Source organism: Tyto alba, unplaced genomic scaffold (assembly GCF_018691265.1).
Source record: "Tyto alba isolate M040663 unplaced genomic scaffold, T.alba_DEE_v4.0 Super-Scaffold_29, whole genome shotgun sequence".
Taxonomy (NCBI): Eukaryota; Metazoa; Chordata; class Aves; order Strigiformes; family Tytonidae; genus Tyto; species Tyto alba.
The window spans coordinates 7,421,703-7,435,001 of record NW_024881303.1 but is presented as its reverse complement, the minus strand read 5'-3'; the positions used below and the strand labels follow the sequence as shown (position 1 = coordinate 7,435,001).

The window sequence follows — 13,299 nt, the reverse complement described above, 5'->3', positions numbered from 1 at the left end:
TTCTATTCGTCTCTTCTGTCCTGTTTCTGTTTTCCCTGTCCTTTATTCTTTCATCGGCCATACTGATGTCTGTTTGTTTGGTTTGGTTTTGCTTTCCTCCCTCCACCCTGTGCTCCCTCCCCATCTCACTTATTTTCCTCTGCTTATCAATAGACTTAAAACCATCCTATGCCTCAGTAATCTCAAGAGGGACGAAAAAACAACCCCGTTGCGACCGCCGTCTGGAGGGAAGTATCATGTCCTAGTTTCTTCCGTGCCCAGGCTATGCATTTGCCTCGTAATGCTGCACGTTAATAAATAAATAAAGTCACTTGATTTTGTCAGCACACCTTGTGCTGAGGCGAGCGGCGAGGCTGCCGTGCGCATCAGAGCTGCCGGGGCTGGAGACGTTCCCCAGCATCTGCAATGTAAAGCACTGCTCCAGGATGTGAAGTGTGGTATTTTAATGCGTTTTTAAGCTGTCAGAGCGCTGGGCTGTACCTTCAGACGGGCGGTATGGAGGGAAGAAGGCTTTACGCCATCGCCCCCCACCCCTCCCACCTCCCCTGCCTCAGCCGGACCAGTAACACGCGTGGGACACGGAGGGTGGATAAAGCAAGTTACACGCTGCAGTCTCTTTTTTTTTTTTTTTTTTTTTTAACCTGTGTTTCATCCTGGTGCGTGCGTGTGTTTAAGCCCCCAGCACGTCCCCAGGAGATGCCCCGTTCCAGCGGTGCTGCCTCCCCGCCCCGCCGGCCGCCCGCCTGCGCGCTCTCCCCGGTAGATGGAGCATCCTCATCGCTTTTCACCCACGGACGGCGCCGCCGGCTCGGCCCTCCACCCCGAAGCCCTCGGAAATGTTTGTTTTTGTTTTTTTTTTTTTTTTTTTTCCCCTCATAACTCTCACTGTTAAGGCAGGCGGGTGGGTTTTGGGGAGACACGCACCCCCCTGATACGCCCCCGAGGGAGCGGAGCGCTGCGGCCCCTGGCCGGGCGCTGCTCGTCGATCTGCTCGCAAAATGGCCTCAGCCCCTTCTCCCGGCGGGGGGAAGCTGCTCCAGGTTTCCCAGTGGGAAGCCCGACGGCCAGCAGCTCCCACCCTCGCCCCCGGCCACCCCCGGCCAGGAGGGCGGCGGGGAGGTGACACCGGCACCGTTTTGACGGGGCGGAGCTGGGACACCGCCGCTGCAGCCCGCTTCCGCGCCCTCCCGCCGGCTCCCCGCCGCCTCTCCCCTCCGCCTGCCCAGGGCCGCGGGGGGGGCCGCCCGGCCATCTTCCCTCCTCGCTGCGGCTTGGGGCTGCGGGGCGCAGCCGGAGGTGAGGGAGAACGACGAGGCGGTGCCCGACCCCCGCGGGGGCTGAAGTGGGCCCTTGGCCGGAGTGCGGGGCTCCTCCCGGGGTAGGTTGGCGGCGGCTCTGGACCGCCCTTGGTGCCCGCCGGGACGCGGGGACGAAGTTTAGGGAGCCGGGCGGTGGCCATGCTCTGCCCCGCTCTGCCTGACGGCCGTGGATGAGGCCCTGGACGGCTGTCATAGCTCCCCTCGCCCCTTCCTTTTCTGGCAGCACCTCAGGCGGTGCAGGACCACAACGTCCTGGTCACTCTCCCGGTGCTGATGGACCCCCAAAATGCAGAGGGGCCACTCGGTCGCTGCAGCCCTGTCATCCCTCTGCACTGATAAGAGACTCGTTCCCCTTTTCTTGCGCCGCCATTTTGTGGCGCTCATCTGCAGCCCCTGTGGTATCCCACAGGATGGTTTTTTCCCGCTACCATTTTGACAATAATCGGTTTAATTTTTTAAATTCCAGGAATTTAGGGAATAATCTGCAGCAATATCCTTTTGTTTATTGTGTGCCCGACTAAGTAAAATGTGGCAATCCGGTAGATGTTTGAGGACTTGACATACACGTCAATAGCTAGTAATGAAGTCACAGTACATAATGCATGGCGGCAATATGCTTTAAAACATAAGCGTTAGAAACAGGGACTTCAAAGAGCCCTACAATTACATTAACTCAGATGTAATAACTAGAATTGTCACCAGTCAGGAAAGGGCTTAGGTGATGTGAAAAACACTGAATACAGCAGTGGGTTTTGAAAAAGATGGCACATGCTCACCTTGAATGCAGGGTTCAAGTCTCCTCACAGGGTTCCTAAAACGGTGTTGCAGAAGAGGGGCAGAGGAACATAAACTGAACGATGAGAGACAGTTTGTTTTTTTTTTTTTTTTTTTTTTTAATTTAAACAGAGATAAAAAGTCTAGAAATGTGAACTCTACTCAATTTCAAGAAGAATCGAATAACTAGTCGCTAAGAGTGTCTTAAACAGTAATTAATAACACAGGTAAAATACGACTTGCTCACAAAAGAGCCCTGCTGGAATGAAAATTATTTATATAAAGCCAACAGAAGTTAATACTGTTGCATAGCTGACAATGGTTAGGATTGGGCGTTTGATTTTAAGGAAGAATTTTACCTCATCAATTATAGGTGTTTTTCACCTTTTAATGAAGAACCTAGAAAAGGCTGTTGTCAGCTGGCATATGAACCTACTGCTGTAACTCTGCTATTAATGTTAGTATTATGATAATGGCTAGAGAATCCATCAGGCAGTTTATTTGTGGTTTCTGCACTCAATGCAGTCTTGTAATATGCAAAACTTTATTGTCACAATTGAATTCCACGTAATTGCATTAATGAGGTACAAAAATGCAAGATGCATAATATTTTTCTTCTGGCAGCGTTCTGAATAGCACTACTAGAAATAATATATGCAATTTCAAGCTGTTTTTTTCCGTTGCTATGTATTACATATTCTTATTTAACAAAAAAAACAGCCCCATATGACAACATCCTCTGATTTGTCATCCAAAGTTGGCTAATGGTTCAGTGCTACTTTTCTCCAGTAGGACGGAGAATCAGTCTTTACTACAGTGATATCCTGGAAGACATCAATTGTCCAGCATTTAAACGTCTTTTGTTTTAGGCTGGTGTTAACTACTGTCTTTAAAACCTACAAACATCCTGTAGTTTACCAGTGCAATTGAATCTCTCAGCCCTTTCAACTAGTGACACGTGTATCCTTGTAATTCACAACACATAATAGCATTTGTCATTTGCAGTTATGTTATTTCATTGTAACACTATCCAGAATAGCAGGTATTTTACATATACATGTTTTCAGAAACACTGTCATTTTTTGCAATTTTACACTTTACATAAATTGTATTGTAAAATTGCAGAAAAAATATTAAGCACTCACTTTAGTTCTGTTTCTTCTACAAAAGCATTCAAAAGTTAATTGTAACTGTCATAATGACTAAATGGTAGAATAGTATGCATCTTAACAATATGCAGCTGTACAGTCTGATCTATTGGTGAACTTGGCATTATGATTTATAAACCAATTAATGGAAATCATGCTTTTTATTTTGCATTCATCTGTGTACCTTCTGTGTACACCCCACTGTTGTGCAGTTTTTATGGGAGCTGTCATGAAAACAACTAACACACACTGTTTCTAGAGAACAGATTTCTATTATATGCCCCAAAGTAGTTTTTGCATCCAAAGGAATTACTTAGGATTTTCTTTCACATCGTGTAAAAGCAAAAATATTCAGCATTGACCTGTGGCTTGAGGTAGTATTTCTTAGTATTTTCAGAACATGTTTTGTTTGCTATCTTAAGTGTTTCCAGGCAGTAGGAACTAGTGTTCCAAGCTTTTAAATACATTTGGTAAAACTATTATCTCTTTCTCTGAGTTTTTATCACAGCCTGTACTAATCCAGTCACTTGGATTAGGTGTTCTGATCCTCACTTAACTATTAGGCAAATTCATTTCTGTCAAACATCCAGCATTTTAAATGCTTCCCCCGCCCCCTCTCATTTCCAGTCTCAGTGCTACAGTATGTAGCCTTAATGCCACTTTAGTTCAATTCTATAGTTGTTTTCTATTCCACTTTATCCTGGATTAGGATCTCATCCTCACCACCAATTTGTTTTGGCTTTACTTCTTACACAGTACTAGGGATATGGGGAAGCTGTTGTGGGGCAGTTAAGTACCAGATAACTTTGATTAATGTTAAGTATATCAGAGCTAACTAGCTGTATTCAGTACATTCTGGTAAAATCGTGATTACATCCTTTTTAGAAGACTGCATGACTCCCAAACTGTTTAAAACCCCATAACTGGATTTCTACATGTAGCAGCACTATACAAACAGAAGAATGAATTTTTAATAGTCTGCTTTCCGTTGTGTATGGGTTCTGTCTTTAATCACACTTACGCATATACCTTCTGATCTAAATGCACTTTGCAATTACTACGGGAGGAGTGTACAGAATGGATAAGTAGCTTTTACATTACCAGCATTGCAGTTGATAGGCTTAGTAAACCAGCTGGAGTAGAGGCTACACATTTAGTACATGAGCATCTTTTCTTGCATTCTTCATGCGGTCTGAGGACATTAAGTCTCTCAAGGTAGAACTGCTCCAGGAACAAAGCTTTACCTAAATGATACACCTCCTTTTTTCCTAACTGTGGTTTAGACTTTCAGCGAGTCCATTACCATTATCGGTGAGAAATCTGGTACCACTAAAGTGGTTTAGATACTAATTCTAATGCAGTTAAAACTTTTTTCCCCCCCTCCCTTTTATTTTATAATGTATGGTATTGTCTTGCAATTTTAACTTGTTTATTGTACCAATAAAGCTTTTGACTGCGTAAATCACTGAATTGCATTTTTCTTTTGTAGTTTACATGATGAGTGACAGGCTTTTGAGCAACTTAGACAAACTTCTGCTTGAGTTTGGTAGGTCATAATATAATATTTTTAAATTAACTGTTACTAATGAGGTACATATAGTGATGTTTTCTGCTTTAAACAGTTATATTCAAATTTATAATATTACAGTTTTGATGTTTGCCTACTTAATGTTTTGTTAGCTGTGAGGTTATGGAGAGTGGTGCTAACAGCTATTTAATAGTAAAATTGCTGTTTAGATATTTTGTTAAAAACTTTGTTAATCAGTGTTTGTGCAATTAATGCTGAATAACATTTGTTTCAAAGCTCAACTCATATATATTTGTGTATATATATATATATGAAAAAGTGTTTATTTTCTTCTTAGTTTTCCAGCTAGAACAAGCTTCTTATGCTAAGGAACATGTGAATCAACAGATAAATAGTGAGTAGTAATAAATTATCAGTTTATTACCATTGAACACACTGCTTTTGTTTCATTAGTTCTGGTACATGTTCTGTGTTTCAGGGACGGAAGCAAGCCTAATAATGAAAGCTGTCCTGTGTCCTGCTTTCACCCTACTTCATCTTTTGCCATCAATACTTGCTCATTCTCCCTAGCAGACTTTGCTTTTGCTTGCGACTTTTAGCTAATGCTGTTCAGCTGTCTCATGGACAGCCAGTTTCATGCTGCGCCATTTCCTGCTCTGACTCTGTAGCTCCTCACAGTCACTGGCAGTTCTTTGGTTCAGCTGTGCTTGCTCAATACATCTGCCACTTGCCTCCCTTTCTTTCTTCATGTTTTTTGTTCTTTCCAGATTTGGACCTCTGCCTCACTGCTTCTTCTTTCTTTCTGTTTTCTTAAAATAATGAAAGTTCTCTCAGTTGCTACTACCTACTCAAGCCTAGTTCTTCTTTTTTGCAATCAAGCAGCTGGTAATTTTATTTTAAATTCAAAACAGTAAACCCAATGAAAAAGTCTTGCTCCACATCAGAGTCTTTTCTCCCAGTTCTTATAGACAGCATAATATTATTGACTTAGGTCTGGACTGATTTTTTTTTTTTTTTTTAACTATGCTGCTATGTGGAATCACTGATGAGAATGATTGTGGTAGAGAAACTATTTTTTAGACAGTCTGAGGACATCTGTGCTCATCACTGGTGCTTTGTAGGTAGATATTGAAGCTCATAACTTTCAGGAAAAATAACGAGACAATTCTGGTCTAATTGGTGTTTCTGTTAATGGCAATATTTCTAATAATCTTGACTGATATGTCCAAGCAAGTACTTACTCATTAAGAAGATTATATTAAATTGAAACATCTTAAAAATGAAAACATCTGTAACACTAAATTTGGTACACCTAGAATTCTGTTATAACTCTTCAGTCACATAACTGAACCTCAGAGTTGAGGTTTTTCTTAACATTTATGCATGTTTACGGTAAATGAGCATGTTTTCAGAGAAAATCCAAAGGCTGTGTAGTAATATGGCATAGCTCTTTGTGAGGTCAGTTCAAAGATACCCAAATATGTGTGAACTCACAACCAACACTCAGACTTTTTAAAGTTTGGGTTAAATCTTTCAAAAACTTACCCAGAAATAGTTCCACTGAATTAATATTCTATGTATTACTTGGCAGACGAAGAGTTGTAGCATTCAGCTTTAGTCTTTTAGTGTGAGATTCATCAGGCCTTTTGGCTACAGTCCTTTTACAACCAGTGGGGGGAAATAAGCACTTTTAGGGTGTGATTTGTATTACCCTGAAGAAAGAGTTTAAAGTGGGTTAGATAAAGTAAGCTTTAAAAAGTGTCCGCTTGTCTCCACTGAGGGTAGCTGTCACCATGGGTGTTGAGTTCTGGATTAGGTGCATGCATTGTAAAATTGGGTGAGGTGGATCTCATCCACAAGGCCCTTGCGAAAGCAAAGGGTGAGTAGAACAACTCACACTTGTCACAGAAGTGCTCATCTATAGAAAATACTACATGAAATGAGCTATATAGCTTTGCTTATGTAATAGATATTTTGATAAACCAGTTATGTTATATCTTGGTAAATCTCAAAATGTTATCTGCAGGATACTTCCAAATACACCTATTTTTTTTTACATAAATGAAGCGTATGTCAGTTGTCCAATAGTTATGCTTCATGCTAAGTAAGGGCAAGTTATTGACTTAAGATATTGAAAATATTAAGAATAACTCAAGATATTAAAATACATTGAGACTATTTTGCTTTTCACTGACTGATGTTTCTCTCTGAGAAGTGTTTTTTCTGGTATAAATGTATCTGGCCTTGAAAGTGAATATAGAGCAAGTACTGCAAAGCCAGACCCGAACTTCAGGATGACCTGAAGTCCTAGAGCCATAATTCAAGCAACTCAAGACACATCTCATAACTAAGATGCCCTTCCTGGTTAAGTAGATGAGAAGAGCAGGATGTCTGTGATTGTCTTCTATCTAGGGCCATCAACTTTGGCATATAGCACATCAGGGCAGCAGTGATGGCATGGGGTGATTTGGCACTAATAAGTCTGAAACTTTATATGAAAAAATAAGAAATAAACAGCACAGAGAAAAAAAGCGTGCACCTACTTGTGCTCATTGCATCACAGCATGAGCATGCACGGTAGCTCTCAAAGCTTTTACTTGTGAAAGATAAAACTGATTGTGTTCAACAATATGAATCCTCTACTAACCCATTCATAAAATGTTACCAGCGCTCTGCTGTTAGAAAATGCAGAATTAAGAATCAGCCTTAAAAATCTCACAAATACCATAGTGCTTGAGAATTTGACATTATAATGCTTTTTTTTTCATTATTTAACTTCTGTCTCCTGTATTAATTTATCACATTACACATTCCCACCTTGAGTAAATTCCCTTTTTATTTTAATTTCTTTGTTTCTGCTTCTAGTAATAATTTGCTTCTATGTCTTTAGTGAATTTTTTTTTTTCCCTTCTTGTAGTCAGCTTTCCTATTGAAAGAATTTGTGTTTCTGGACTTATGTAAAAGAAAACAAATGTCTGAAAGAGACCTTTATCTCAAGCAACTTTTGTACTTCAGTCAGTCACCCCAGTTGCAAGCATTACTGAGGGCAAAGTGGCTTACGCTCTGGTTCCTTGTATGCTACTTCTAGTATCTGCAGGCGCTGTGGACTGCAAAAAATGAAGGGTCATCTCTAACTGTTAAGAATGCTGTGCTTTGTACCGCTAATAGTTACTTTAGTTTTATACAGACTGGGATGCAGAAACAGGACAAATAATTTTTTTCTTTCAAAGTTAATCTCACAATATTAGATGATAATCAAGATGCTTGCCACACAGCTGAAACTCCATAATTTTTTGACTCACTTTGTTGTTGCTTTGTTGATTTGCAGGCTGGCTACTCGTCTGGCACTGTCGATACAGTATCTTGGAAGAAATTTTTAATCATTCTGAATGTAGAGTTCTTATTTCATGGATATGTTGAAAATACATATGCTTACTTTTTTATTTAATTTTTATTTCAGTGTATACTGTAAAAATCACAGAAAAGAAGAATGAAATTGCCAGGTTGCAAGAAAATATAAATAACAGCAATGATGCAATTGCTGATTTGCACAAGCAAAATGAGAGTAGTAAGGAGAGCTGTAATGCGTAAGTATAATATAGTTTGAACTTTGAGTTACAGTGGCATTAAGAAAGTCAGTGAGGAAGTAATTTCAAAGTATATGTGTGTGTGTGTTCTGACAGGAGTGACATTAAAGAAAATGTTAGTTTTTTTTTTTTTTTTTTAAGCTGCAAATCATCAGGTACAAAAATTGCAGTATTACCCACAGTCTGAAAAAGTAATTTATAGAAACACAGACTACACTTAGGTTTGGTTTAGTTTTGTGTTATAATCATCAGTTTTCAGAGATCACAGGTACTGTCTTTGTTGCATGCTAAAGTATTCAAGTAGTAAGGTAATAGAAACATAATTTTTCTATATTTGGATGCATCTGAGTTCTGTGAAATTTGAACATTATTAAGAATACTGTTAAAAAACTCCAGTGTTTTGGGGTTTATTTTAACTAAAAAAAGTTAATAACTATCAGTGACAGTAAAGACCCATTACGTTCTTTGTTTTATTCTGAATTTGGCTTCCTGAAATTGAAGCTTCTTTCTACTTTTTGTTCACAATGTTTCACGTTACTTTTTGTTCTATACATGTTCTTGTCTAAGATGTATCATAGCTGCCTCTAGATATGGATATGTATGTACTTCTACTAGCAGATTTTGCTATAATTTTTACTGCAGACTGACTGCAAAATTGTTCTTCCAGGCACAGTGTTTTGATGAACGCAATAGGCTGCAGTTCACAGTTTTCTTCACAGAATTTTTTCTATGAGATTATTAGTGGAAGTTTTAAATGCAGATCACTTTTGGACCTTAGTAATTACAACTGTCTCAATCAAAAATTTGGCTAGGAGGAGTTTTCTCTTTCTGACATGGAATGTCTAATTTTTAAAAATGAAAATTTCAGGTGTTTGCGAGGGTAGCTAGAAAGACAAATCTGTATTTGACAATACAGAGAGTTTGGCCCAGATGATATAATCCTGTCTGTTCAGTGTAGCGTGCATTTCTCCACAAACTGTTCAGTTCCTTGGCAGTTGAAATGATGATTTGTTACCAAATTCTACCCATTTTGTTTTCTTGCAGTTGTATACCTAAAGATAAGTGCTCAAATTAACATGTCTATAACATATATTTGAAATTTTTTTTAGGATGTGAATGGAGAATGTGGGTGTTTCTCAGAATTAAAAGAGAAGTAAAGATAGCACTAGGGTCCTTTCTAGGTTTATTTTGACCTTTCTGAAAACAGAAGAAGGAATAGAATCATTAGCGAATGAAGTGGACGTAGTGGCTATCTGTCTGAATCAATTGCCGTATCATACTGATTTGTAGCTTTAGCATAAAAAGAGTTGGGAAAAGATTTGACCTTGATAAGAAAATTCTATTTTTTCTTTACCTTAAATTCTTGCCTCTAATGCAGTGTAAAATTTTTCTAAGTTTCTGAAGCCTAAAACTTTTCTAAGTTTCTGGATATCTTTTGAGGTTGCAAATCTATTTGTAAATCACAAACAGTTAAGTGATGCAAATAAATCAAAAATTAAGGCTAGAACTGAGGATCTGATCTAAATTTTAATCATTGAATTCAATGGGTTTTGGCTCAAGTCCTACAAAGAATAATTAATGGCATTAGTGTAAAGAGACTGAAAATGAGAAGTGACTCATTAATGAATACATGCATTCATAGAAGGACAATGCTTGCAGAAGAGTAGAGACTTTGTGTCTTAAATTATTGAAAATGTCATTTAACGACATACTGAAAACTGCCATAAACAAGCCCTAGCTATAAGATCAGACAATTAGAGCACTTACATAGTAGAATAATCTTAAACTTCTAAAATTTATTCTAGTTGATACTCCATGTGTACTGGACATGATTCTAATGTTGATTTTGTAAATTCAAATATTGTTTTGGAGTCACAGTCACCCTCATAGTTGACTAATTGCCAGTAATGCTCAATAGAGCTCTCAAAGAAACAACTTTTTGTCTGGATCACTAGAGACTGTAAGTATATTGAAGAATGTTTGAAGACTCTGAACAATGTATGGAATTCTTATATTCAGCAAGTCTACAGAAAATATGATATGAGACAGGTGTATTGGGATACTGCAGTGTTTTCTAATTAAATCCATGTTGGTCTATGTAACAAAGAACTGAAGGCACAAAATGACCAAAATTAAATATTTAATATAGACAAATGATGACATTTTCCTAATAAGTAGTTTCCTGAATGATTCAAACTAGAAATGCTGATCCCAGAACAACAAGAAGTGTTGAAATACTGCTGGTGGAAAATATTCCAATTTTATTGTTTCTCTTATATTTTTTAAATTTGAGTTCAAGGATGGTGAGTTTTCATGGAAATAATAAACAAAAAAAAAAGCCAGATGCACTCAAAATGTTGCTAATTTGGAAAAGAAATTGTTGTCTTGTCCTTCTAGCCAAACTACAGGGTATTTTTATCACTTTCAGATTAGTGTGGATACATATTTTTTTATACCCTAGCTGATGAAAAGAAGGACAAATAAATGTGATAGCTACCAAGAATGTCTGTGAAGCAGTGATGTATTTGGCAAGCTGGTAGATGAGCTACTTGAACCCTGTACACCTTCTTTTGTTTACAAAACAGTGTTCTTGTACTATGTGTCTCTTGCATATCTGCAGAATAGATGTAAACACAAAATGTAACGCACAGCATGGTTTGTACTTTGATTAATAAAAGCTCTATGACTTACTCATTGCTTGTTTTTTTCCTCCAAAGAAAGGCATGGAGTTTTATGACTAGAAGAATATCATAGTGTTTGTGTGCCAGTACATTTTTATATAAGTATGTTGGTTTCTACTTTTTAAAAAAATCTGATCCTTTAAAAATTCAGCTTTCTCCTGAATTTGCAATAGATATGGTGAAGTAGCATTTTGTAATTACATTTTTAATCATCAGTGGTGTCAAAAGAATTTGTGCCAATAGTGCTAAATTTCCTGAATGGATGCTGCAATTTCTCATTCAGGTTTTTTGTTGACAAACTTTACTGCTGTTATAAATGTTGATCATAGGTTGTGTTGTGTCACAACCTGGAGCACATATTTTTTTGTTAAAGGTTATTGGACTTCAGGAAATTAATTTTCAGGTCTTTGTTCTTTATTTATTTCCTTGTTGGAAATTGCATGAAGTTAGCTGTTACTGAAGCCTCTATTTTATTCCACCTTTGGAGTGATTGTCTAAATGCACATTCATACTTTGTATGATTGCATGCTACAAACCCTCCAGTTTTGAACCATGGGACGTACATCCAAAAATGCCCTTTGCTCAACCCACTCATGAATTTGCAGTGCAAAGTGAACCATACGTCCTCAGTTGCTCCCACTTGTCCAGTAATGAATAATTTGCTTTGTTCAATTACAGCTTTGTTCTGTCTTGCCATTTCTCTCCTCCTCCTAACTGATGTAACTCTTTAAATATAACTGTCTCTGATGTTCCAGATTTGCTTAGTCTATTCAGTCCTTACAGGTTTTTCCTTCTTCTATATCTTCAGTGTTTAGCTTTGATAGTATCTATGTATATGTTCCTATAATTGGGTTTTGTGTGTACATCTCCTAGGACAGCTAGTTCTACTCAAACTTCATTGTAGGTATCTGCATTGCCTTAGGGTAGCTCGCATCCTGGGCAAAAGCTGAATTGAGCAATCACTTTAAGTCCTGACTAGAGAGAGGGTATACTAATTTTTTCTATAGAAGGTTCCCTTGGAGGGAGCACGTGATTTTTTTTCATTGGAAATAGGATCTGTGTCCTATTCCAGCCCAGTCTGTTCAGATGACTCGGCCATCATCTGAATCTCAGATCCCAGCACCTCAGAAGTTGTCTGTTGACAACCTGTTGTTACAGAGGTTATTCTCTCAGAATGAGCAGAGTGTTTATCAGTAGCACATAGGCCTATTTAGCTCACTAGACAAATAATTTTGCTGTTCTTTCCCTCACCTTGCAACACTGGTATCTGTTAAGTCTTATTAAGGTATTTTTCACTGTTTGGAGGCTCCATGCACCACAGGTTTCAGAAATTGTTTCTTACCATTTTTAACTGAGCAACACCCTGGCCGTTTGTTCAGTCATGGTTTTCTGTGAAAATGTCTTTTCTGATATCTGTCACCTCATCTGAGAGGGTAGGAGACATCCAGGCCTGGGTGGCTCATGCTCCTTACACCATTATTTTTCAGGGAGGATGCTTTATTTTTAAAGACACTCTCTTAAATATCACATCTGAATTTCACTTGAATCAAAAAGTTTATCTGCCTGTGTTTTTAGAGTTCCCACATCCAAGGAAGAGGCATCTCTAACACCTGGATGTTGGGAAAGTACTATTAATTTACTAGTTACAAGTCCTTCACGTATTCCCTGAAGTTGCTGTGATTTCAGTACAATCTACAGCATCCTGCTGTAAGAAAATCACTTTGGTGGGCTCTTATAGGAGGTTCTTGAAATGAGAAGAACAAAAGATGGATTGTGTTGCAGGACTGTAGGGGAGCCACATGAGAGGAGATCCAGACTAAGCATTACAGAATGTGGAGTCATGAGTTTGCTCTAGGGGAATCCAGTTACGAGCTGGAAATGAGCCACTCAGCATCTCTTGTCTGGAGACAGGTTTCTGGAATGGGTGCATTTAACAATGAAGACATACTATATAGCGAGACACTGAATGTACAAGATATGAAAATATATGTGGATGATGACTTAGAAGTGGAAAAGAATGTTTTTTGACAGCAACTGAAGTTCAGTTCTCATCTGCCATTAATTTATTATTAACTATTAGCTGGCGTGTTTTCCTGTAGGGGCAGAATTTGAGTTCAGATCTAGTAAGAGGTGGTATGTGCACCTGTGAGTTCACACTGCCAAGTCAGTGCTCCCAGTGTCTGGGCTATTGTACTGAAATACAACATTTCTTTCTGGCTGTTTTCTGAGCAGTATTTGCTTAGCAAATGGAGGAAATGCTGA

General features: G+C 38.7%; 1 protein-coding gene across 1 annotated transcript in view; it reads left to right on the top strand.

Moving 5' to 3' along the window:
* Positions 1 to 1,239: 1,239 nt before the first annotated feature.
* Positions 1,240 to 13,299, top strand: part of CUNH14orf39 (chromosome unknown C14orf39 homolog) — a 34,094-nt gene continuing 22,034 nt past the window's right edge. The window contains exons 1-4 of the mRNA XM_042799150.1: positions 1,240 to 1,378; positions 4,731 to 4,787; positions 5,107 to 5,163; positions 8,230 to 8,356. Coding sequence (XP_042655084.1) covers positions 4,736 to 4,787; positions 5,107 to 5,163; positions 8,230 to 8,356 — 236 coding nt within the window. The 5' untranslated portion in view covers positions 1,240 to 1,378; positions 4,731 to 4,735. The remainder of the gene's footprint in view (positions 1,379 to 4,730; positions 4,788 to 5,106; positions 5,164 to 8,229; positions 8,357 to 13,299) is intronic.